At 37.5% G+C, this 25,352-nt stretch overlaps 1 protein-coding gene and 1 long non-coding RNA gene across 5 annotated transcripts in view; one reads left to right on the top strand and one right to left on the bottom strand.

Annotated features, from left to right (window-relative positions):
* LNPEP (leucyl and cystinyl aminopeptidase) overlaps nt 1-24,986 on the bottom strand; it is a 52,780-nt gene extending 27,794 nt beyond the window's left edge. The window contains exons 1-3 of one of the 4 annotated variants that reach the window (XM_064402953.1): nt 24,720-24,945; nt 4,056-4,162; nt 1,145-1,985 (exon numbers count right to left, since the gene is read on the bottom strand). In XM_064402953.1, coding sequence (XP_064259023.1) covers nt 1,145-1,962 — 818 coding nt within the window. In that variant the 5' untranslated portion in view covers nt 1,963-1,985; nt 4,056-4,162; nt 24,720-24,945. Of the gene's footprint in view, nt 1-1,144; nt 1,986-4,055; nt 4,163-23,865; nt 24,006-24,719 lie in introns of those variants that run through there. The other 3 variants (XM_064402951.1, XM_064402950.1, XM_064402952.1) reach the window with 3 other exon arrangements.
* On the top strand, nt 18,179-19,233 carry LOC135290700 (uncharacterized). The gene is made up of 3 exons (XR_010353480.1): nt 18,179-18,211; nt 18,670-18,758; nt 19,182-19,233. It is a non-coding gene; the product is annotated as an uncharacterized LOC135290700 (long non-coding RNA).
* Nucleotides 24,987-25,352: the final 366 nt, after the last annotated feature.

The following is a 25,352-nucleotide window of genomic DNA, read 5'->3' as shown; positions in this document are numbered from 1 at the left end:
CAGACAACAGACAGACAGAGATAATGTCCCTGCAAAAAGAAAAGGCAGGCAAGGCAATGGAAATTATGAAATCACTAAAAAGTTATCTGGAAAGAATTTACTGAAAAACATACAGGTTAAAACATGTTCAACATACAGGTTATAACACCCTGTTCCTGAACAAAAGCGGGTAGCACTGGACTGAAGGGAGACAAAACCTCAAAAAATTACTCACAGGTCATATCCTTCCTCTGTGAACAATTAAGCATTCTCTTTCTACTATGGTAAATACAAACAGAAAAGAAAGCTGCAGCTATATTGGAATAGGAAAAAAATCCACTGAGTTTCAACCATATAGATAATTTTTGCCTATTAGACTTGCCACTGCACTCTTATGTCCACTTACTTCATGGGAATGCATGTTTTTAATGCTTAGACTAAGTTGCTTAGCTGACCCACACTGCCCTTCCTGTCTCTTTTTTATTGCACCACACTGTTTCTAGACGACCTGCATAGTTACTTGCCCACAAAGGCATGAACGCTCTTAAATACATGGGCAACATAAGGCCCATCTGAAGTGGGAAGGAAGGGCCAATTTTTAATAATCTCCTTGATAAAAAGCACTAATTTACTCTTTGCAAAAATAAAGGCAATGTTTCCCTTTTCTCTAGTCACGTGAGACTTGCTTGACTGCCATGACTTTTCCATATATGATTGAGAGTGTCTTGGCAATGACATTTCAGTTCCCTTATGACTGTGTGATGTATCCCTTTGGGCCCCACTGGGTTCCTCTGGTGGTCTTGAACCTGGCCTCTTTCTATGAGGACAGGACTTTGTTTCCTCAGTCCCTGCCTTGAGACTCAAGGGCTCAAGAAATGTGGGAAGAATTTCCGAAGAGAGAAACCAAAAATTTAACAAACCAAGAAAGCCACACTACAACCCCCACACTGAAGTACATTTCACTGTAGGAGAGGCTGCCCTTACTTAAGGAACTCATCCATGAAACACATTTTTCAGGTAGATTAATCAATAGATAAAAAGACTGATTTTTCTTAACAGGAATAAGTTGCATAAAATGCCCAATAAAAAAAGCAACCTTTTTACTTCCGCTATCAAAGCACAATCTAGAAATGACAGAACAGAGAAGCTGTATTAGTGGGCATACCTTTGCTTAGAGTTCTCATCTTTGTAAGAAATTTTGTAGAAGCCATAGTAGGTGTCTGATAAATTAGATGAATATTCCACGTCGACAGTATAATTCTGTCCTGCAAGGAGAGACTCTGGAGCCATGAGTGCAATCTGGTCATGCAATGGATATTCCAGGAATTCAACTGGCGTTGCTTGCTGCCCTTGTGCTGAAGTAATTGTTGCCTTGGTGATATTAAGTCCTGAGCTGTGAAGTACAATCTTCCGAGTTACATGGCGGATGTTGACCACTATTTTTACAGAGCCTGCAAATTTCAGAGTAGTTAAATTTGGCTGCAAGACAAGATCATAGTGCAGTGGTACAACATCAGGAGGAAGTCTTATTTTTGCCCATGGAAATAGTTTTCCATTGGTTGCCAAAGGATATACTAGTTCCATTGTATGATTTTTTTTATGGCAGCCTTCTTTGGTAAATGTACACTTGGGAAGAAGATAAATCACTATTATTAATGAAAATGCAATCACAAAAACAACTGTGCAAACCACCATGGTCCTCGTAGAGGGAACTGAGCATGATCCATTTGGATTTTGTCTATATGCAGACATGTTATTCTGCAGACCCGAGCTTCTGTTCATGAAGGACATCCCCAACAATTTTGCTGATGACTCATAATCCTCTTCATCATCATCCATTTCATGCTCTCCAAGCCCACGCACCAGGAGACGAGAGCTTCTTGGTTCATATTCCACTTCATCAGGCTCCAGTGGATGTAAACAAGGCTCTTTTGCCAGGTCAACCACATCGGGCTCCTCTTCAAACATACTGTTTTCAATCATATTCCTGGGTAACTGGATTCGATCTGAAAAATAAATTACCATGTATCACATCATAAACAGGCTTGATTTTAATGCCTCAAAGATATTTCACTGAATTACAGAATGGGAAATGTCTTTACAGTATATACCATCAAGATCTCTTCCACCTTCTCTGATAAGTTTGTTTCCTGGAAATATTTCTACGCTTTTCTGCCTACCCTAATTTTGATTTCAGTATCTTCAAAAGGATGCTTTCCTTGGGCATAATCAAAAGCATCTTACACCATAACTGGAGATCAGCTAGACCACTGCACTGCTCTCCCAGTCCACTGATGTCACTGGCTTGGCTGCATTTCCTCTATTCCAGTAAACAATATTGGTACTCAACTAAATTCTTCAAGCTGGATTATTTCTTATGTTGCACAGTAAAGCACAGCAGCCAATACAGGTCTAGAAGTGTTTCAAAAATGCTACTTTTTGAGTTCTTTAGCAGCAGAGAAAATCTGCCAATGCGATGGCAGCCACACAAATAAAACATCCATCAGACATTTTTAAACTCAATTTTCAGAAACATTGCAAAAAAGACGAAAATATTTCTCACACAAAAATAGCAGTATAAAAATCATAGTTCCAATTGACATCTTCATTTAAGATCTAGCTCATACAATTCTTGAAACAATCCACACATCTAAGAAGTCAAATCAGTGCCAATCAGACTATTTGCCTCCTTAAAATTTGTCCTTAATAGCTAATGGGCCAGTGAATATAAATGAGGAATTGAAATCCATACCAAATTTTAAAACCACATTTTTATAACATGCAGTTACATTTTGATGAAGCTTCTGATAATATCTTCCACTGTTTATGTAAAGGTTATCTTTTAGCTAATTAGTCTGCAGTCACAGGTTCTATCCAAGGGACCAGATAATACTTTTGCCCAACTGCAAGGGTCCAGAAATTAACCTAATCTCTTTCGGACATGCCTGTCTACAATCAACTGAAAAAATATTCACATCGGACCTCCATCTTCCACATTATTTGTTTCCAGAAGAAGAAAGCTGATTTTTGCTCTGGATGTAAACCTACTATGAAGTAAGCTAACTTTCATTAATTTCTGGCAAGAATGTACATTTTGCCAATCTATAAACAACCTAGAATATAACTGTTCCTCCAATGTATTATTTATTTTATTTTTAATTTTATTAAAGTCAAGTTTCTATATGGCTGGAAATCTTAAAAGTGAAAATAAAACACTTTAAAGAAAAGATGGGAAGAATATTTTCAACCCAGATATACAAAGTTCCTCAACATTCACTCTAAATATATCAAGACTTCCTGTTCCAAGGCCACAAACTCAGAAAAACTGGAGTGTCAGTAGCTGTAGCAATGAAAAGACTTTAAAATAAAGTAAAAAGAAAATAAAAAATCCTTGCCCAGAAAATTCAGTAAGAGAAAGGTTCTAGTCAACCTGAACAGGAGATAACAGTAATGTATAAAAGCAGGGAATTTGGTGAAACTTATATCTACCTGCTCTAAGAAGGAACAGGATCAGAGGGACACAAGATATCTGAGGCTAGAAGGGACTTCAGGAAGTCACCTGCTCCAACCTCTGGGCAAAAGCAGCTTCCAGAATTTTCTATTCTTATGGCATCTCCCAGTACAGTGCTCACATGCCAGCCTTCAGGCTGCAGCTGTATTCAGTGGTCTAGCACCATGACCTTTACACTGGAGCACATGCGCCTGCATGTCAGACTGGGGGCCACACAGAATTGAGGACAAAAGCTAAGTTAAATTAGAAGTGAAAACACATAGGCAAACTAGTGGAGGAAAAAAATGTGGGAAGAAAGTACTGTGCAGCAGAAACTCTTTTACAATTTCTCTCCTCAAGAGCAGTTTATCAAGAATTCACTACAACTTTTAACAGAATTTCTTGATTCCTCCCCTCTGCTGGTTGCTTTTGAAATCTGCTGACTAGCTTTAATCAAATTTGAAAACAGACTCAAGACCAAATTTCTTCAAGTCCCAATGTAATCCCACCCCAAAACAACCAGCTGCTGGTAGAAGACACCCAAATCCATATCTGCTATGTAGAAAAGGCAGGTATTAAGACTCACATCTTAACCACTCCAAAAGGTAGCAGTCAATCAGTACACAGCTCCAACCCCAGCCATGGCATGTGCAGCTGCATGGCCAGCAAAAGAGGTAGAAGACAGGGGAGGCACTGCAGAGGGAAGGAGGAGAAAGATAAAGTGCATAAATCTAGCAGAAAGTAAGTTTCATCAGCTCTGAGGCTTAGAGAACAGTTTGCTTTTTGAGGAACTTATTTTCTAATAAGTTACTTCTAAAGACAGTATTTTCAAAGTTGCATGCATGTACTAACAACTGTTTCAGTCAAATAGAATTATACTAAAAAATCTCAAACTGAAACTAAGATAGAAAAGTTAAACTAGAAGTTAGCTTCAAGACAATTCACAGTTTTAATACCTAGAGACATTTATTTCTAGGAAAACAACAGTTACAGGTAATTTCTACAGAAATATTTGCACAAAGTGGAAGTAATCAAAATCTGTAAGAGCAAAACTTTACTGAGTATCAAAAGCATCACCAGACTGCTACTCTCCACTGGAAAGAACACAGACTAAGTATCAAAAGGTTACTAGAGCTATTTATGCTGACATAAAAGTCTTTTAATCATTTTCTTTATTACCGAACACATTTTTAATAAACAAACCATAGAAAATTTGTTTAAAACTTTAACACTCAAATAAACTGTGAACTCTTTGCTTCTTGCTGGTTCACTGGCATTGGTAACATGATAGTGTGAGTGAATTGTACTTTTATGACATTTCAATATTAATCCATGATCTGTTACAATATGAGCTAAACAGCCACATAAAGGGAAAAAACCGAGTATTCTAAAACTGAAACATGCCACAAGGAATAAGGAGCAGCTTGAAGAGATGATTGCAAGCATCACATTTCACTGTCATCTCTCATACCATGTAAGGCCAAGCAGCAAACATTCCCATTTTAAAACAGATACAAAGCAGATTAATTCATATTCCAAATATAACAGAGGATAAATTATTATAAATTCAGGAGTAGCAAAATTAACCTGGAAAGAACTTGCATAGTTCTAGTGAACTACCACTGTCATGCCAGAAGCTGCAGGTGCACTAGAGGCATTTGTGGTCATACCAGTCCACAATAACTGAAGTACGGATCTGAGCTGCCAAAATGCGTTACAAAAGCCATCTGACATCAAGCATGGCAACTTGAATCTAAATCTTTGCTACACACAAGTCTAGTGTGCAGTAAACAAGGAGGTAAAAGGAAAAAGTCTAGGAAGTGAGTCTTGCAGCTCTCTAAATGGCCCTAATGAAATGCTAAGAGCCTAAAGGTGAAAGCTTAAGCTTTTAGCTACATTAGCTAAAAGCTTAAACATACCCAAACAAAAGTGATTTTACACAATTCTTCTACAAATTTTTATTCTGAAAGCAAGAGATTTTAAACATCTTCCCTAATACATGATCTATTATCACATTTAAGGGTGAATAATATGAATACTCACAGTTAGGAACAATTCTGATAAAAGAATTGAGCTTAACTACTATACAATCGACAAATCCAGAAAGCTAATCTTCCTTATACTGAAAAAATGAAGGAAGGCAGACATTTTCTCAAAAATGATGGTTCTGGAAGTTTCTTTAGAGCTGCCTCCTGCAGCACAGATTCCAAAAAATCTATTGCAAGATATCTCCTCATTACAATATTCAGGGATGGTAACAAGCTGGGTCTATTATTTCCTGTGAAGAGGACAGAATGCTTAGATGTGAACTTCAGATGCAGTTTGCGCCAAGACAACAGTACAGTGAGCTTGCTGTATGTACTGCAGTCTTTGACAATGTAATCCCCATAGGCTTTGATAATGTGTCCTGGGTGGTATAGAGTGGTGTGACTTAAGGACACAAAGGCAAGCCACACAGCTTGTTCTTACAAAACATACACTCTTCACTTCTATACCTCCCACAAAGTAGTCTTTAAACTTATGAAGCAACTTCACAACAATACTCATGTTCAGTGTGAAACATGATCCTACAGGAACAATCAGGTGTTGAAGTGAAACAGTAGTCTAGTTTGCTGCCAGTATTTATTTTGTCGGAAGAGGTCCAATCTCATTAAGGAGAGGAAAGTAAGTTTTTTCCTGAAGTTTAACAGACAACACAATATTTTGAATTTTAGTGTGTACAATAACAAAGTATCTCATGATGTTTGTTTTTTTTGGAATCCATTATAAATATTCTCTAGAATACAGAAAGAAATTATTCCTTTGTATTTCAGAGACAGTATCTTCCTGTAATGCTATTGATACCTCTCTTTAGTTCTGGAAGTATGTACTTTTCCCTTGCAAAACAAAATCAGTAGTCTTTTGTCTATGTCTATCATGTCTGGGTATTCTACCTCTGAGCAGAAATCTCAATACTCAAAAGTCTTATATGGATCTAAGTGACCTATTAATTGAGTTCATTCCTTTTTAAAAGATATGCAGAAAATGCTCACGGCATTTTATTTTTCAATTTTTCAGTTCTGATTAAGAGCCTAAAACTAAAAAAAAACCCCTAAAAATCGTATTCAATCCTATTCAGTTCAGACAGACTGTTACTGCTTCCTGAGACTGAAATTCACAATATAATCTTTAAATAAGTGATAAGATATCATAAAATATTTTAGCTGAAAAAAATGTTAGAGGAATTACAGTAACACTTGACACATTGTAGCAATCAAACTCCCACTGAAAATAAGTGAGAACCTTTCTGTAATTCTGGAATAAACTAGGAGCAAAACAACTATTGGGTAACATGTACCAGCAGAAGTAGCAAAACCCAAGGCCAGACCAAATTTGTAAAGGGGTATAAAGTGTGGCAACCAACTGGAATAAAAACTGATTCCCACTGAATGTAAACTACTTCAGCTGCATATAAATAATAGGAGAGAAGGTGCAGAGTTAAGACTGCCCAAAACAAGACATTCATGCCTTGTGGATCAGGAAAGAACACAGAAACCATGAGCCAAGTACTTGTTTTGCTATCAAGCAACTCACTGATATTATGTCAAAGAATAATTTTGCCCACTGATTTCAGTAATAGATGTTTAACAATACCATTAGCTATTAAGAACTATAATACTGTTTTGCATACATAACTTTTATGTCCAAATTAAAAGCATTGGTTTTTTGGGTTTTTTTTTGTTTGTTTGTTTGTGTGGTTGTTTTTTTTGTTTGTTTGTTTTTGTTTTTGTTTTTGTTTTTTGCAGAAGCACCTGCTGACAAAACAGCAAATTCCATAGACGAACCACATAAATTTGCTCCTATTAAAAGCCTGGTTGCTTTGGCTAACGCCATCCAGCAGGGCAAAAAGCAACTCCAAGATGGATTTTTTCCTTTAAAAGTATCTTTTATCTTCATGTACCTGTTCAAATGTCACCTCAGCTACAAGTAGCAGTGAAACACTTGCAGGATTTCAGCACAGGTATTAAGATCAGAGTATGTTTTTCCTAATACAGGAATGAGCTTCATGCCACCAGGATGGTAAAGTGAGTTGGAGGAGAAGATGCCATTGGGCACAAACACTGTGTACCACGGTCTAAAACTAAAAGAACAAAGGCTCCACTACTACTTAAGAATTAGAGAATTAGTTCTACACTGTTAAGGTTTAGTTAACAGTATAAAATTCCTTGTTTCCAGGACTCTGAGGAACTATTTGAAGCACTTATGAGCGCTTGCAAATACTTTGTGCATGGCATGTAAGCATGCTCCAAGCAGAGAAATGCATGCTTGTATGTATGTTTAACTCATCAGTAAAAATAATAAGACTGGTTAGAGTACATGGAATCTGACCTTTTCTCCTTTTCTTGGTCTTTGGGACAAGCAGAAAGGAATGTGGTAGTTAGAACTGAAGCAGGTCACTCATACATAGCCATGGATACAAAACTGTACAAATGCTACTTCTCTTTAAGCTGTTTAGTCCTTGTCAGTACTAACAGTATGTCACTTGGAAAAGCCAGTGAAGGAATTCTGCAGAAATAATGACACATATAGAGTCATTGCCCTCTCTCATATCAAAAGCAGTAAATTTAGTATAACTATTTCCCAGAAAAAGAAGGGAAAGGTTGAAAATTGATATCAAAAGATATCAAAAAATGTTTTCACTGTAACTTTATATTTTGCTTAGTGAAATAATATTTTCTCATTGTATCTGTAAAAAAACCAAATAACCAAATAGAAACAGCACAAATTAAAAAGAACCTGTTAGCCATAACAAATGCATTAAAGTTTTTTGCTACAACTCCACTGTCTTTAAGAGGTAATATGATTTGCGCAGACATGGCTCTAGAAAGTTTGCAAATAACAGGTGCACCTGCTACAGAATCAGTTCTTTCAGGGAAAAGATTAAGACATTATTCACAGTACAGTACTCATCTATATTTATGAGAGGAAACCAAAAATATACCTACTTAGTGAAATTTCTCACACATATCATGTCTTCAGTCATATCAAGCTAGTGAACAGAACATGATGAAGTACGAGACTCAATTAAAACCAGATGTACTTGCATTGTAGAGTTTGCATGCAAGAAGGAATAAAACAAGCTATAGCAGAAGAGTATAACAAATATTCAACAAGCTTTCAGAAATGTTACATGTTTCTGTTATTAGTTTCTACTTAAATTTAAAGTAACTCAATATTTTAAATGCACAAGCCACTAAGACTGTCACCAAAAAAAAACGTAATTCTCCTTCTTTTCCTAGAAAAACTAAACTTGACTGTAGAAACAAAACTTTGATTTTTCACATTAAAGGGTCATTTAAAATGTGTTTAATGGCATCTGAAGCACTAAGGATTTGGAAACACTATTAAAGGTTTACACTTTTGTTCCTGAACATTCTGATGCAAATCTGCATCTTCAACCTCAAACAGGAGGAGGCTAGAGACAGAGGAATGTTTAATACACCAAATCTCTCAGAATTGTCCTATCTAAAAATTCAGAAGTGCTACTACGGAAAAGCAACATATATAGTATTCAGTCACCTCTTTTAAGTTTGGGAGACTTTTAAATTAAATTCAGCATAGGCCCAACTTCCACATATAACTTAAATCTATCTATGCCGAGTAACTTAGTAAAAATATAACTTTAACAGAACTGTAAAAATTAAAACTATATACATGGGCTCTGCTCTTACTAATGGCAGTTCACCAATTCTACTTTACAGGAAGCAGAAGATCAATCACTCCAGTTCCAAACTACCAAATATTTATGGTTTTATGGAACACAGAAGGGAACATCCACTGTTATTTGTGCACCTCATGCTGGACTCAATGCTTGAGACTTGCTCCAAATCTTACATCTTATTCTCACCCAAAACTATTGTCCTGGTTATTGTTTCTAAGTTGTCTGAGAGGAGAGAAGAAAGATGGGCAGCCCAAAGGGGAGTGCCAAAACAGATTCATTGTCACAGATACTCAAACTGGCATACAAAGGCATTTTGAAGAAAATTTGGTTCCAAATACTACACTGGAAATCCAAAAGGTGAAAAATATTTCAGAAAGTGCAATCACTTCCTCAATGGAGACCAAAAATCACTAGTTCCAAACATCACTAGTTAAGGCTTTTTATTACAGCAGATCAGCATTAGAGTTCAAGTAAACAGAAATAAGAACAGCCAAGGGTATAGATAAAGATCAAATGTCTATCATATTTTTTTTCAACAGATGAGAAATAAAATAGTCAGCAAACAAAAAGTTTAATTAACAGCTAAACAGCTGAATTGATAGACTTTGAAAATGCACACTTAAAACATTAATTGCTAACATGTTCTTATATATAAACTTCATCTTTCTAAACCTAAAGATGAAATAAGGCTGGGAACTCCAGCTAATGCTGTTTATGAACTGCATAACCTAATATGACAAAAATGAGTTTCAAAAATCCAACAAAAAAGGAAGCCACATTCTACCCTACTTAACTACTTCAGCAAATAAAATGAGAAAAAAAAAGATGAAGAAACAGAAGTGACAACTTAGTAAACTAGGAGTATTTTGTATCAATACTTTTGTGGAAGATAACTATTTCAAGAATAAAACCCTCAACAGATTACTGAGGCAATTCGGTTTTTTGTTTTTCACAGTCCCACTTCCCTATTTATTTAGGCACCATTCATATCCATATGTATCTATTATGTCCTATCTATATGCTGTACTATAAGATATTTGCCACAGGATTTTAATACAGAGATGACATTATCTCATCACTAGGTAACATCTAATTTTTTACCACAAAATTCTCAAAGAATACAAATAATCGGCACTGATTGTTCTCTGGCAGTATGTGCCAGCAAATGCTCAGTCTACAAATAAGTGCTTATGACGAAAAAACGTCCTGCTATCAAAAGCCTTCTGTTATGTTTGGAATGCAGATTCAGAGCTGCTTTCTATGTTACTGTAATTTCAAAACCTACTGGTCAAATCAGAAATAACCTCAGCTCTGCAATAAGGCCTATGACAGATTGCTTGTTCAGGCAAGCACTTCAAAACCTGAACAACAATTTTGCAAGAAATACTTAAATCAACTGGCCAAAATCAACCACACTGGTATTTAACCTTCAAACTGTATTTCACAGTTGAAGCATCAGCAGCTAGGAAAGAAAAGCCAGGCTTTCTCAACATTGAGTAAAAATATGAATCCTGAATTTTTAAGTACAATTAAGCAAACAGATAAACAAACAGATGTACTCATATGCAAAAGTGATTGTCATCTAAATGTCCATGGGCAGTCCAGAACTATGGGTTGAAGCCTCTCAATCCACCTGAACACAGACTATGAGTACAGAGAAGCTGCATTACTTTTTGACATCTGAAAGGAGACCACCTCCAAAGTTACTTCTAAAGCAGAACTGCCTCCCATCTCTGCTCAATCAGAAAATTTAACAGTAGGAGTACAGTACTGACTGGACCCAGACTGGAGCTGTGCAATACAGTTGTTGTCATAGACATGCAAAACAACTGATGATCAGTCAGACAGACTTTACATGCAATTCCATTCCCCTCAAAAGCAAAAAACTATGAATCTGAAGCCATATCTCACAACCCCTGCATACAAAAATAAAGGTGCACTGAAAAATAAACACTCAGTAGTATCAATAATGCTACAGACAGTCTTGGAAAGTTTCTTCAGTTTATTTGCTAGCAATATTCCATGCTCAGCATGCAATTATTCCCAATACTGCAGGGTCCCTGCTACTACCTAGCAACCATTCTTTAAGGATTAAATTTGCCTTTTGTATGAACTGTTAATTGCTGTGATCTAGTGTCTTATTTTTTCTTGATGAATTATGTACATTATCACATAGCACAGTGGTTGCTGTAGATTGATTTTTTAAAAAATGAACAAAAGTTCTGAAATCAAGCCAAAAAAAAAAAACAAGGCAGACATTTTATATATTTAGCAGAAAATGGTAGTAACAGTTGATCAGACCTGTGCTTATAAACAGTTAGGAGAATTGCTATATGATTTTGTCTGATAGGTATTTACTTTTTAAAGAACTTAGTTTTGAATTTTTCATTCACTGCTTGCTGATAAGCTCTTCTGGACAGTCTGAGCAAGCAGCATTTTATAAAAAAGAAAATCTGATGTTTAAAATTGCTTTCCCTAGTTTACAAACTCTCTAATCTATTTCAGGATTGAGGTAATTCCTCTAAAGATATTTGCTCTTATTTTAGCTGCTCCAAGGCAACCCTCGGCCTAAAGGTTTAGTATGTAGGCCTGTAGGTTAGGCTGCAGTGAGAGTTAATACCTTCCTTCAGTGAGAGCTGTGAAGTCAGAAGCAGCACTTAGAGATTTGAGCAAAAGTTAACTGAACACAAAAGGCTTCTAGCGGCTCAACAGGTCTTGGAGTTGTAGGAGTCGACAGTCTGATTTCTGGTATCACTGATGCAGACAATAGAAAAATAAAATCAAAGGCTATGCTTAACAATAGCAGTCTAATGATACCAGCTCTTAAAAACATAGGCCTCTCCCCTCTTTTACAAAACAGAGGTTTAAACAACAGATAAAGGTGTTACTTGATAGTTCAGCAATGATCTTTTCTAGGAGGAATTACTTTGAATCTCAGCAGTCCAAGTCAAAACAGCATCTCATCTGCGCTCTCCTCTATGCAGCAGATATTTTGATGTCCTCAAATTTCTCCCAAAACAGTCATGCAGCGTCTTGTGTTTGTGGATTCTTTTTTCCTGGCCCATAGAGCCATTTTTTCCATTTCTTTATATGAAAACTCCAGCTAAGACTAACTGAAATACTCAGGAAGTTATTTGTTACTGATATTTCCACTTTTCAGCTGTTCTGCCTTTGTAGCAGTTCAATTTAAAACTTGTGTGAAAATACCCAGGCTGTGTTCATAAAGATTTCTGCAGTTCAAATACATCAAATATGGGTAAAGAGTAGGTTATTTAAAAGAAAAAAGAAACAGAAAGCCTAAAATTAATTTCTTGTTGAAAAACAAAAGCCACAATTCAGAGGCAACTTTGCCATTTGCATTTCTATAACCAGTTCTCAGAGAGTCTAAGTTACTGTACGGCCTTGTGATCAAAACATCTACAGAAGTGTAATTAAAACATTTAGTTGCAGTTACTTCTGGAAAAAACATGATGATCAGTAAGCAGTTTCTCTTCATAGGAAAAAAAAACAAAGCAGAACATTGATTGAAGTTATTACCTCATCAATTCAGAGCCACTGCTGAATGTTCATGATGAAGGAACTGAGGTCAGTATAGAGATTTAATGTCTTCTATCCAGAAATTTCATTCTTATTTGGTTAAATCTGGTTCAGGATATTTCTTTTTTGTATACTCTATCCATGGGTAAATTACTCTACTTCTAAGTGACTTGAAATAACAAGGAAAAAATTAGAGCCAAAATGCTGAGTTAAGTTACCTAAATTTAACGCCAGTTCCCACACAATATAGAAAATTCCAATTTTTACACCAGATTTCAACTACACATTCTGAAGAAAAACAAAAACCACATCAAAACTCAAACCACAGTTAAGCAGGACAGGAACTTTCCAAGTTACTTAGTTACCAGAAAGTTGGTTAGTGAGGTGGGTGTTGGTCTTTTCTCTCAGGTAGTAAATGACAGACACAAGAAGAAATGGCCTCAAGTTCACCAAGTGTGGTTTAGACTGGATATTAGGAAAAATTTCTTCATCAAAAGGGTTATCAAGCTTTGGAACAGGCTAGCCAGGGAAGTGATGGAGTCATCATCCTTGGACATATGTAAGGACAAATGGATGTGGCACTAAGGAACAAGGTTTAGTGGTGGACTTGCCAGTTAGGTTAGCGGCTGTAATCCATGATCCTAAAGGTCTTTTCCACACTAAATGACTCTACGATTCAATAAATAATTGCTTATCATGGGGAATTCTAATATTACGTATAAATTCTACAAATCTGATTTAATTAAGTAAATTGTACAATTTGCAATTTACTTGCTGATGTCATACTGTATTCCTAGCTGTTAATCCTGATAGAACATCCCTCTGAACATTATTGGGCCTATTCCCCTACGCAACTCATCACTTCCTCTAACAGAAGGTACATCACCCCCTCAGCACATCTCACCATTCCTTCCCAGACACCAGTGTTCAGGATAATGCAGACACTGTTTTATTTTCCACCCTCCTCTTTGCTCTTTTTCTCCTTTAATAATAACAGTTTTGGACACCTAGCTGCTGCTACCGAGCAGATTAAATACCGAGAAGACTAAATAATTAAAAATGTGAGCAAGCTCTTCTACTTCTCCTCTGAGCACTACATTCATTGATTCACTGTAGGACTGCATGCCTATTTTGAGGAGCAATTAACACAGAAATTAGTGCAGTTCCTTATTCTGAAACCTTGTGACAGTCAGAAATTCTCAACTACCTGCTTCCTTACCTTGGTTTCCATGAAAAGATACAAGACTCACTTAGCTCTTCTAATTGCCAGCTCTCCCTGCTCTGTCACTGTATATGCCTTGTCTGATCATAGCTTGAAAGAAATGCCTTAAAATTTTGGAGGAAGCAATTAAAAAAAAACTGTGAAGTGGAAAAAATACTTAATTAACAAATATTAATTTTTAAAATTGCTTTTCCGTTCTTCTAAAATATCACCCCACAGAAGTTATATCAGCTTTGTTGAATTTTTCTCACAGACAGTTGTTTTACAGCATAGTCAGTAAATAACCCTTGTTGCCACCTGCTTGCTCTTTGGGACAAAGAAATTCACATATGGAAAGCATATAAGGGTATTGGCACAGGCTGTTGATGATCACATGCCAAATGCCTGAGTATATCAGGAAACCTACCCAAAATCCTAACTAAAATCTCAAGCTTTCAGAGGTCAGGCAAGCAGTGATGTTTCTAGTCCTATCCTCCCTCCCACATAGGAAAGGAAGTGCGAGGAGGAACATCAAGCAAAAAGTTATATTTATTCAAAGTCTTCATGAAAGCAAATTACTCATGGCATTTCTGGAGCCAGAACTCAACATCAAAACTCTGAAGACTGGCTGCATGGATCTCATAGGAGACAAGCAAAATTCCTTAAACTGAAGACATGCTCAAATTTGAGTTTGCGCATTTACAGGCAAAAAAAAAAAAACCCAAACCCTGAATATTTACTTATGAAATCTAATTTTTGAAAGATAGTGTACTTTGTGTACTGTTAGTGGAACAGTGTGTAAGTAAAACATAAGAGTAAAACAAGTAAAAATCTTCATCTTTTCAAAACTTTCTGCAAAATTGTGTCTTGTAGAAGCAGTGATTAACGTCACTGTATTAATACTTAAATATTGCATTACACTATTTCTTCTTGTGGGTAAGTATCAACAGATAGATCATATCAGACATTAAAAGTTACTGAATTGAAGAAAGCAGTGATTTTTTACAAGGCTGCCTTTTAATTTTATAATCTTTTCAGCATGCTTCAAGAACTTGTTTGTTTATGATTATTATTCCTTGTCACATCAATTTAGCTCTTCCTTCTATAACGCAAATTACTTCCTGCACTGTTATGCCCTGGGCTGTCTCCAACTCATCCATTTATAATTCTTGTTTGGAGGGAATGAAGGAAAGCTTATCTCTTCCAACAAGCTTGTTCAGCAAACAAAGCCCATGTCCACAAACACATTAGTTATGCTAAGATTCTTACCAAAGATTTCCTTCTTCTCTACCATGTCTCCCTAATCATTCCATACACTCTAAGTTCCTTCTGAGCAAGAAAATAATTAAATTCTACACAGAAAAATTATTTATTCTTACTAAAGCAGGACAGTACACAATGTCATTCATATAATTTCAGACCTGCATCTATCTGCAGTAAGAAAAAGGTTATAACCTTTACTCAGCTAACAAAGACAAAGCAAGCCACTGGAATGTCACAGAAATCACAAGTCCTACTGGAAAGACCTTTGCCTTCATTTCACCATGGTTTCACCTACGGCTTTGGAGCTGAGGCTTCTCTTTGCTTGTGTGTACACAGATTTTGCTCTCCCTATCAAAATATTTTCATCTCCTGACTTTTCCTTTTTTTACCCTTGTGATTCTTTCCCCACCCTGCTGCATGGAATTAAGCATGTGGCTACGAGGGGATTAGCTACCTATCAGGGTTTACCTACAACAAGAACATTTAAGCAGAATTTTTACTTATTGGTACAGTCACTGTAAAGGGTTAATATACAGCCACTTACAGGAAAGCACAAGTCTTTGCATTTAGGAACAAAAACATTCATGCCTGCAGTTATTTCAAACGTGTTAAACCTTACTTTAAGAACCTTTACAGGAGAACAACATTTCTGGGGAAAAAGAAAGGTTAGGCTGCTACAATATAGATGTCACCATTTTTCTTTCTCAAATTAATGAATTCAGAAAAAAAGAGGAAATAATCCAATGGAAAAAAAAAAAAAAAGAAGAAGTATTAGGCAATATGAAGCATTGCTATGAGAATCTGAATCATCCATAGGATTTGCCTGCTTTTTAGAGACAGAACAGAAGCAACAAGTAAGCGAAGAGCAAGTTCTTAATTCCCACTATGCAGCAAGATTACATATGCATTGCATATTTTTAATAGACAAAAATGGACACATATATACTTATATATACTTTTATATGCTGAATGCAACTAAAAAAATTTTTAAAAGAAATTAAAAAAAAGGCACACAGACTCCAGTAAAACAAAAGAGAGTCTGTTGTTTTTTGTAATGTCAACATCTACATGCAAACAGATATGACTCCATATGATTTCAACAAATACTCTTATACTCTTTAATAAATACTTTTTTAATAAATACTCTTAACATCTGCTCACGACCTAAAGCTCATATGCCACTCTGCAAGGGTTTGATTTTAAGAAACAAATAATTGGTAGACGTTTAGAAGAATCTGTATAGTTAAGCATATATAATGACTTCTACTGGACAGACAAAAGGTCTTCAAAACAGATGCTGGTTTTGGGGGAAAAAAAAACCAAAAACCCCTTCTTTCTCAAAAAAAAAACAAAACAAAAAACAAAAAAACCTAACTTGAAAATGAATAGATTTTCCTGCATTGCAAAGGAGGACAAATTTTGCTTTCCACTCCAAACTACACAAGGGAATTCAAGTTCAAAGCCTTACAAGGTCACTTGCCCTGCAAGCCATACTCCAAGGTCCACTTCTGCTGTTTAGTTGTTTACGTGGGTTTTAAAAATGAATGTGAGATAAATACTGCAATAACAAGCTTCTGCACATCGACTGGAACAAAACCCTGCCAATTCACTGTATAATGGAAATTAAAACAATGTGTGATTATGTATTTTAAGACTTTCTCTTATCTGAAGTTGCCATAAGAAACATCAGCGAGGAGTGTAATTTCAAGGAAGTCAGTGTTTATTAGTCTTGGGTGCTTGTAAAAGGTTCTCTGAAAGTCTCTTCATGATTTTTAAGCAAAGTACCACTGCATTTTCTTTGTCAGGACCTCAGACTGAAGAACTACATGGATCAATTACATGTCACCATTTACCAGTTAGATTTAAATGCAAATAGCCAGGCTACTATATGGAGCCTTCTTTTCAAATCTTCACTTCTATGTTCTCAACAAAAAGAAAATATTATAGAAGGTGAAAAAGTGAGTAGATCACTTACTGAATACTCCACCTATACAACTGGCAAAAATTCACAATTTATTTTTGTCTTAATTATTTATCAGACATCAAATTAATGGACAGATGTTGTCCATTAGCTATGAGGAGCTATGAGGAAACAAGAGAACTTAAGGCTAACCAAACCAGGGCTAGTCTGGGTTTTGATATCCAACAGATATATATCACCTCTGTTCACATTAACATATATTTTCAAGTTTAAATCTGGTACCAGTTAGGTTTCCTATGAGAAAATGCAGGGGCAGTGCATGGAAGGAAAGAGGATGTAGCTTACATCACATTACATTTTCCTCTTTGGATACTACTGAGAAGGAAAACCTTCCAGAAGGTTGAGGCAGTGTTCAATCCTCAGCCACCAGTTGAACAAAGAATGGGATAGGAAAAAAGCTTCTGGCTTTAATTACAGAATATGGTTGTTTTAGTTTCCTGCTTCCAGGCTTACCAAAGGTGCATTTTGTAATTAAAATCACATAAAACGTTTAACCACAGAGATCTAATGAAGAGGTCCTGAATCTTAAGAGGCACACAGAAAGTTGTGTCTCAGATTTCCTGAGCTACTCAACTCTCATATTCAGAACTACTGACTGTCCCTTTCACAACAGCTGTCCATTAATATCATGTCTGATAAATATCTCGTTCATCACTGCTGAGAATACAAAACATCTCTCTGCTGGTACCAGTTGTTCTGAAGAAAAAAAAAATTGACAGTTTTCTGAAACATCTAACTGTTAGGTATAGAACCTGACAGACTATATACAAACCTGCCTAATGCTTGCCTAATCTTTTTGTTCTCTTGTTTGCTTGTAGCAATAAATTAATAGAATCATATCCTCTTGTCTTGAACACTCTCTGCAGACGCAATCCGATACGCCTTCTGGATTACTACTGTTACTTAATACCCACTTGATAACTCCAACCATACCAAACCATCTGCAGGTCACAAGCACACATTATGTGTTCACTGCTCCCTAAGTGGTGAGTTTCCTAGAACTAGTCCAGTTCACAGAAAGCAAATGGCTAGAGGTTATGGCCTACGATTCCCAACACAGTAAGTTTTGTGTTAACGGAGCAAAAATACATCTATCTACATTTTTCTCAGTTTCATAATACAACGAGACAAAGGGTATTGACAAAGAAAGAAGTGGTAGAGTGCCTCTGCCTGGTATTTTAAGACGTACTGAAATCTAGATTGCTCCAAAACCCCATATAGGTATCATATATCAGCTTTGAAATTACCATTGTAACAACCATCACCATGGGGGAATGTGGGCAGCTCAGGTACTGGACACATTTCAGAAGGTCTTTGGCAAACTAAATCATTCAATGATTCACACTTATGATTATATCTTTGTTTCAAAAGAGACACTAAAGCCTCATTAATATCTCCATCACAGGAGATATTAATATAAAACACAGGTTTTGACAGCAACTGAGTTTATACATGTTGTATTCATAGCTCAATTTTCTAAAAACCACTCTTTGTTGTTCTCTTCTAATGGTTTACAGGTCAGAAGTATGAGGCCTCTAAAGCACATCAAAGCATTTTGGTCTTCCAAACACAAGTCTTGCTGAAGTCCAGAACTTTTGTTTTTCATGTATGAAAAATAGTACAAGTGGTTCTTCTAATGTGCTACCAGCTCACTACTACTGAAGAAACTGTCAGTTTCTATACAAAAGAAAGGCTTAAATAAAAATCACTATTAGGCCACAGAACAGTAGGTGAATTAGGCACATTCTTAGTTTTGAACACAATCAATTCTCCATAAAAGTCAATGGCACTGTGGTAGAAGTATTGTTACACAAGAACTCCAGTTAATAGAATACATTCCTTCAATGTCAGAGCAATTACAACTAAAGGAAAGCTTTCTGCACACAGTTATGTTAGTAAAGCACACTGAAACACTCCTCCAAACATCTTGGTGGGAGTTTTGATTGGAATAAAAAACAAATCCCAAAATCAAAACTCACTTTATTTCCACACGAACAGAAGAGCTGACTGAAAGCATCTCATGTTTCAGTGGAATCAGGATTCCACTTCTTCACTTTCCACCTGATGTAGCAAGGACGACCCCTGCTTCAACAAACTACTGCGTGCACTGAATAATCTAGAAGAAGGGCTGGGCTCTGAGGTCTTCCTTGAACATCTATTTTGAGACAACATTCATGAAGCAATAAAGGATCAGCTGTGCCCTAGGGACACTGCACAGAACCCAACAGAACGTATCACCCTGAAATTTCGGTCTCTTTGATCAACCAGATAAGTTTTCCAGACATGTTCCCTCCCCTCCTTACTCCAAATTTCCTTCAGGAGTATCCATCTTTCTGCGTGCAAGAAGGCACACAATCATTGTGCGATTATTACCATTTAAAATTAATATACTTCCACTATTTAAAGCAGTATCATAAGTAGTCAAAACACAACTTCAAAATGTACATATGTACTCTTTAAAATACTTTGAGGCAATTAAAACCTGGATCACACAAGATCCTGGTTTATTTTAAAAGTTAATATGATCTTATTTTAAGGCAGTGTTGGACAGAAGTCTAAGCAGCAGCTGCCATGCATATGAGACAAAGGAATAATACTGCTCCAAATTATAAAGAAATCTTAATGTTTTTGCTCTTCTACACAATCTTTGCTTTTGTACTTAATGAAAAAAAATATTGTGCAGGAGAACTGGAAATTCACTGAACTTTCTTAAATCACTGAGCAAAGGATGTAAAACTTGAATTCTCTGAATTCATCACTACTTTAATCAGAGGATGCATTAAATAAATAAAATTCAGCTTCTTTGTATGTAATTGTTACACCAGTGCCCGTCTAACATGAAAGAGTATTCTGACTAGTGGATAAAACAGAGGTAGTTTTATCCTTGCTTTTATTTGTGTCTACTATTTTTTATCGCAGTTGTTCCAGGGCTTTATGCACCACACATTCACGTAGCCCCAACAATGTGAAACATGGTCGCTCAACTTTACATCATCTTCCCAAAAAAGATGACAGGACAGTCTTGGAATACTTTTACAGGTAGCTACTGAGGTCAGCATAAGCTTTCATTGTTTTTTACTTATGAATTAAACACACAGATACTCCATGGTTTCATTCTGCAAGTGGAAGACCAACTGCTTAGTGGAAAAACACTAACAAATGATCAATAGTGAGAACCAATACTCTCATCTTCAGACATTCTTTAAGTTACTGAATTCCCCTTCTGAACATCCATTGCTTGACAGGGAGTTCACAGGGAAGCAGTAAAAGCAAACACATACCCAATACATTGAAAAAACAGGTTCCTGTTCAGCTGAGCTGACACAGGAACACAAGCACAGATACTACAACATGGCTTTGTGGAAAACAACAACCCAGCACAATGCACTTGGACAACGTAAAACTCACACTCAGGAACAGATTAAATCAGTGTTTTTTTCCAGTAATAATTGATGGGATAGGCAAAACACAGGGCAGAAAAAAAGACATAAAGAACAGACCTCTTTGATGTTTTCTATCTACCATTGTACAAAAAAAAATTACTCAATCTGTTGTTTAGGACCTAGTAACAGTTCAAGACAAACAGGAACCCCTCTGCTCCGTGACTCAACATCGTAAAACATTGACAGTCAAGGCTATGCCTGCTGTCCCCAATAGAATTAAAGCTATGCACACAGGTACATGCTCCTGAAACCTCCAATACACTTCTGTACTGAACAAAATTAACACAAAGAACAAAAATATTTTAGAATTGACAGGAACTACCTGAAATAACTAGACTTTGCAAATAACATTTTCATTTTGTAAAGGACATTACCTAACTTGTTTTATTTCTACTTTCCAAAAACCCCCCACTTCTTCCCAAGAGTCTTTTTATTTTGTTCATCAATTTAGTCATGTAATCAATATCAAAGATTGCATCTGTTGTGTATGAGGAGGATAAACATAATTCAGGAATGTCAGTGAAAGTGCATGTTATTTGCACTTCAGATCCTCACAAGTTATCCCATCTGCAGTTGCAAGTTCATGCATGTCACCTGTCTTAAATGAGAAATTCTGTAATAGCTCACTTCTACCTCTTTTTTCCATGTCAAGTAGAGAACTGACATATTTAATGTATTAAACAGGAAATGATGAAATGACCTTTCCGAAACACATACAATCTAAAAAATAAGCAAAAGACTTGCAAAATAATTTGTACTGATGTCCAAGATAAAGAGGTCCAAAATTACATTACATATTCCCTTTAATCTGTATTTCACTTCTTCCACTTGTTTTTTGGGGTTTTTTTGGGGTTTTTTTTTGGTTTGGTTTTTTTTTTTTTTTTTTTTGTTGTTGTTGTTGTTGTTTTTTGGGGTTTTTTTGTTTGTTTGTTTGGGTTTTTTTAATTTTAGTGAAACTGTTTAGGTAACAAATGACTAGTCAAAATAAATTAATTCTGCTCATGGATTCAGAGCAGAATTCAAAGGAATGGGAGACCATATATCTTTGGGGGAAAAATTCTGAGCAACAAATAAAGAAGACTTCCATTAACTTTTAATTAAACTTTGATTATTCATTCTTGGGGAAAATCTCAAAATAAGAACAGTCATGCAAAACAGAGGAATCCATCTAAAAAAAATCCTATCAGTAACCATTTCTAGAACATTTACTACTTTATAGCATTCATAACTTTCAAGGAAAAGTGAAGATGGGACATCAGGAAAATGTTCTTCACTGAAAGGGTGGCTGGTCACTGGAACAGGGATGGGGTTATGGCATTAAGCCTGCCAGAGATCACAGAATGTCTAGATGCCACTCTTAGTTATATGGTTTGGTTTTAGGTAGTCCTGAGAGGATCAGGGAGTTGGACTTAATGATCCTTGTAGTTCCCTTCCAGCTTGAGATATTCTATGATTAACTCAGCTATTCCAGGCGCTAAAAATAAATATGCAATTAACTGTTCTTCCAGAGCTACAGACCTCATACATCATCACCTAAATTCTTAGGCAGGGAGGAAGACACAGCCTAGATCTCTTCAGACAGGTCCAGAACTAAGTTTACAGTACAGAGATGAGGGAAGAAGTAAAAAAAAAAAATTAAATCTTAAGTTTATTTAGTTTATCTGAGCATTTTCACTGGAGAAGCTATTCAAACAGTAAAGAGTTCAGGACACACACTAGGATTTCAAGGAAAGGATAAGGGCTTCTTTGACTTTTGAAATGCATTATGGCTGTGTTTTTTCTTTTATTTAAGAAAAGAAAAATCCAACACAATACTGAACTAGAAAAGCTGGAATTTATATCCACTTTAGTACACTTGCTGCCTTCAAATCTATTTTAAGACACATACTCATTCTGACACAGCTCTACTTGCATAAAGAAAAACAAGAAATTGTCTCATTGCTAGTTTGCCCAATGGGTATCAAAGTTCTGAATCCAACTAAAATGCTTTTGCAAAATCTTAAGATCCAGTCTATTCCCTCTTCCCCATGTTTTACAAGGGTAAAAACCCCAAAGAACTGAAAAGATCTACAATTATAATATTGTAAGCTTCCTGTGATAGGCATGCTTTCTTCTCAATTTAAACGGCACTTTGCACAGGAAGTCAACAGACTCACAAACAGAACTCGTAAGCATTGTATAACACAAAACAAAAATCCAGTTTATTTGAAAAATATGATACCCGCAAAAAGTTACAGATCACCAGGCATGAAAATGAAAATTCTATTCAAAAAGCCAATAATGTAAGCACCCTCTTCATTTCAGATTTTTGCAGGTGCTATTGAGCACCAGACATGCTTCAAGATCATCAGAAATAAGGAGGAACATTTTTGCTCTAGTATTTGTATATTCTCTGTGGTGTCCATTCCAGCAGAGCTAGCTTTCAGAAAGAAACTTACTGACCAACTTGAGAGCCAAATTTTCTTCCAGTCTTACCACCATGCAGGGTTTTCATTTCAGGGAACAAAATTAGGAACCTCAGTGCATGAATATTGCTTCTCAGTACCTTAAGCTACATGCTAAAGCCCACAGGTCCATTTCTTCCAGTTGCATGGAGCAGAATTTTTAAAACGTTTTGTTGCACAGTGCAGCAATAGCATTATGTCAAACACACCTTTAAGACAACATTTCATCTCTTTCAAAAGGAATGGCCTTAGCAAGATGACTTAAAAATAAAATTCTCCCCCAAACTGCCTTACTCTTAAAGACAAGCTCTTTTTATGGTGCATAAAACAATGCAGAATACAGCCCTGTAACTGAAATAGGCTGTAGTTGAAATACCTTATACTAAGGCCAGGATTAACTAGAGAACCAGAACATCAACTGCTTGTACCAACTGTAATTTTAGCATGACAATACAAAGAGGGGGGAAAAAAAAGAAGAGGGAAAATATCTCTCTTGCTAGTTATGCCACCAAAATCAGAGCTCATGACCTTCAGTTTCTTTCCGATTCTAAACAGCAGCATCAAATTATAGGGGATATTTCATGTGTTTGAAAACAGGGAAATGCAATGCAATGAAGACATACTTATAAATTCACAATACGGTTCATAGAACCATAGACTGGAATAGAAGGAACGCTAGATATCATTTAGTGCCAACCCCCCTGCCATGAAACAGAAAATTTATTTTTTGGTGCATGGGTTTTTTTAAAAAAACGATGCAGCAAACTACATGGTACTTTAGCGATGGCTATCCAACGTGCTTGTCATTTAACAGACCAAATCCCACCTGTAACAAAAGTGCTGCTTTTTCAGCAGGAAGGCTGTTGTTTTACCCACTGTCTAATTCCATATTTGGCCATGGTTGCGAGTCTAACCAAACATACTTCAGTTTCAGTTTGATCTGAGAGCTTCGTTTCCTCCTCTGCCCTGGACGGGTAGAATGCGTTACTATTAGTAGAGGCAGAAGCAACACGGACTTTTCATGGCTTCATTTCAGGCACAAGCACAGGATGCACACACACTGCCGTATCACGATGCCAGCAAACGCTTATCTCTGAGCATATACAACCACGTCGGAATTTCAAGCACTTCTGTCAACGCATGGGCAGCTCTGAAAGCTTTCTGCATTTCAAGAACACCCTGAAACACTATTTCGTACACCGCTTATACTTCTGTATTTTATTTCTCCTTCCGCTCGGGAGGGGGGGAAGAAGGGGGTACGTTGTGGTGCGAATGCCCCGATCAGGAAAACGCCATGACTAGCGGGTCTGCTTCCTACTTCCCACCAGAATCACGATGGCTTTGGAACTCCAGACACCTATAAGGTTCCTTCGGTGGTGCCACACACGGCGAGTGTACACCTGGTGTACAAGTGGCCCCGGCTTCCCGGTGTCAGTGAGACCCCGGCCGGGCAGTGAGAAGCGCAACAACGCCGAAAACGCGAGGGAGCGCCTCTCACCTCTGTCGTTCAAGACACCTATTCCTAATTAACCTGAGACAATTTTCAAGCCGCCGGACCACGAAGGCAGCAATACTACGAAGCCTCTCGTTTTCCTCTGGGCAAGCAGCTCCCGCTGGACGCGGCTCCGCCGGCAGGCCCCCGGCCCCGTCCCGGGCTCCGACGGCCGCCCGGGTACTCACCGCTGGGAAAGGGCTCCATCTTCCTCCCGGAGTCCGCTCTCAGCGGAGGCGCTGCCACGGCTCTTTACTCCTCCTCCTCCCGCCGCCGCATACTCCCAGGACGGGCTCAGTCCGTGTCCCCTGCCAGCACCACCCCGCCGAGGCCGCAGCGGTATCAGCCCGCGGCTCCCTCCCTGCCCGGCAGCTCTTCCAGGCGAGGCGGCTCCGGCCAACCACCACCCGCCGCTGCCTCAGCGCTCGCTTCCTCCGTGCCCCTGGCTGGGCCCCGCGGCACCGCCTCCTCCCCGCATGGGCCCGCCTCACGCCGGGGATGCCGGGGCGGGCTGCGGGCCCCGAGGGAGCGGGTGTCGGATCGCGGCGTGCCCTGGGCCGCTCCGAGAGCGGGGTGGCCCGGCCGCGGCACGGGGCCCGCCGCGCAGCGGCCGCGCAGGCCGTGGTGGTGCTGCCGGGCCGGCTTTGCCTGCATCTCCCTGCCGTGCGCCTTCTGTCGCAATTTAACCTTACTTTTTGTTTAAACAAATAATTCCCTTATCATCCGGTAGTGTTCTGCTGCGCAAGACACAGGAATCAAAAGGCACAAGCGATTGTGTGGACTGTGATCAAATGATGCTACGAAGAAAGACTGGATAGTGT

The sequence above is a fragment of the Passer domesticus genome, chromosome Z (genome assembly GCF_036417665.1).
Source record: "Passer domesticus isolate bPasDom1 chromosome Z, bPasDom1.hap1, whole genome shotgun sequence".
Lineage (NCBI taxonomy): Eukaryota > Metazoa > Chordata > Aves > Passeriformes > Passeridae > Passer > Passer domesticus.
The sequence above is the reverse complement of the archived record's forward strand: the minus strand, read 5'-3'. Positions and strand labels throughout refer to the sequence as shown.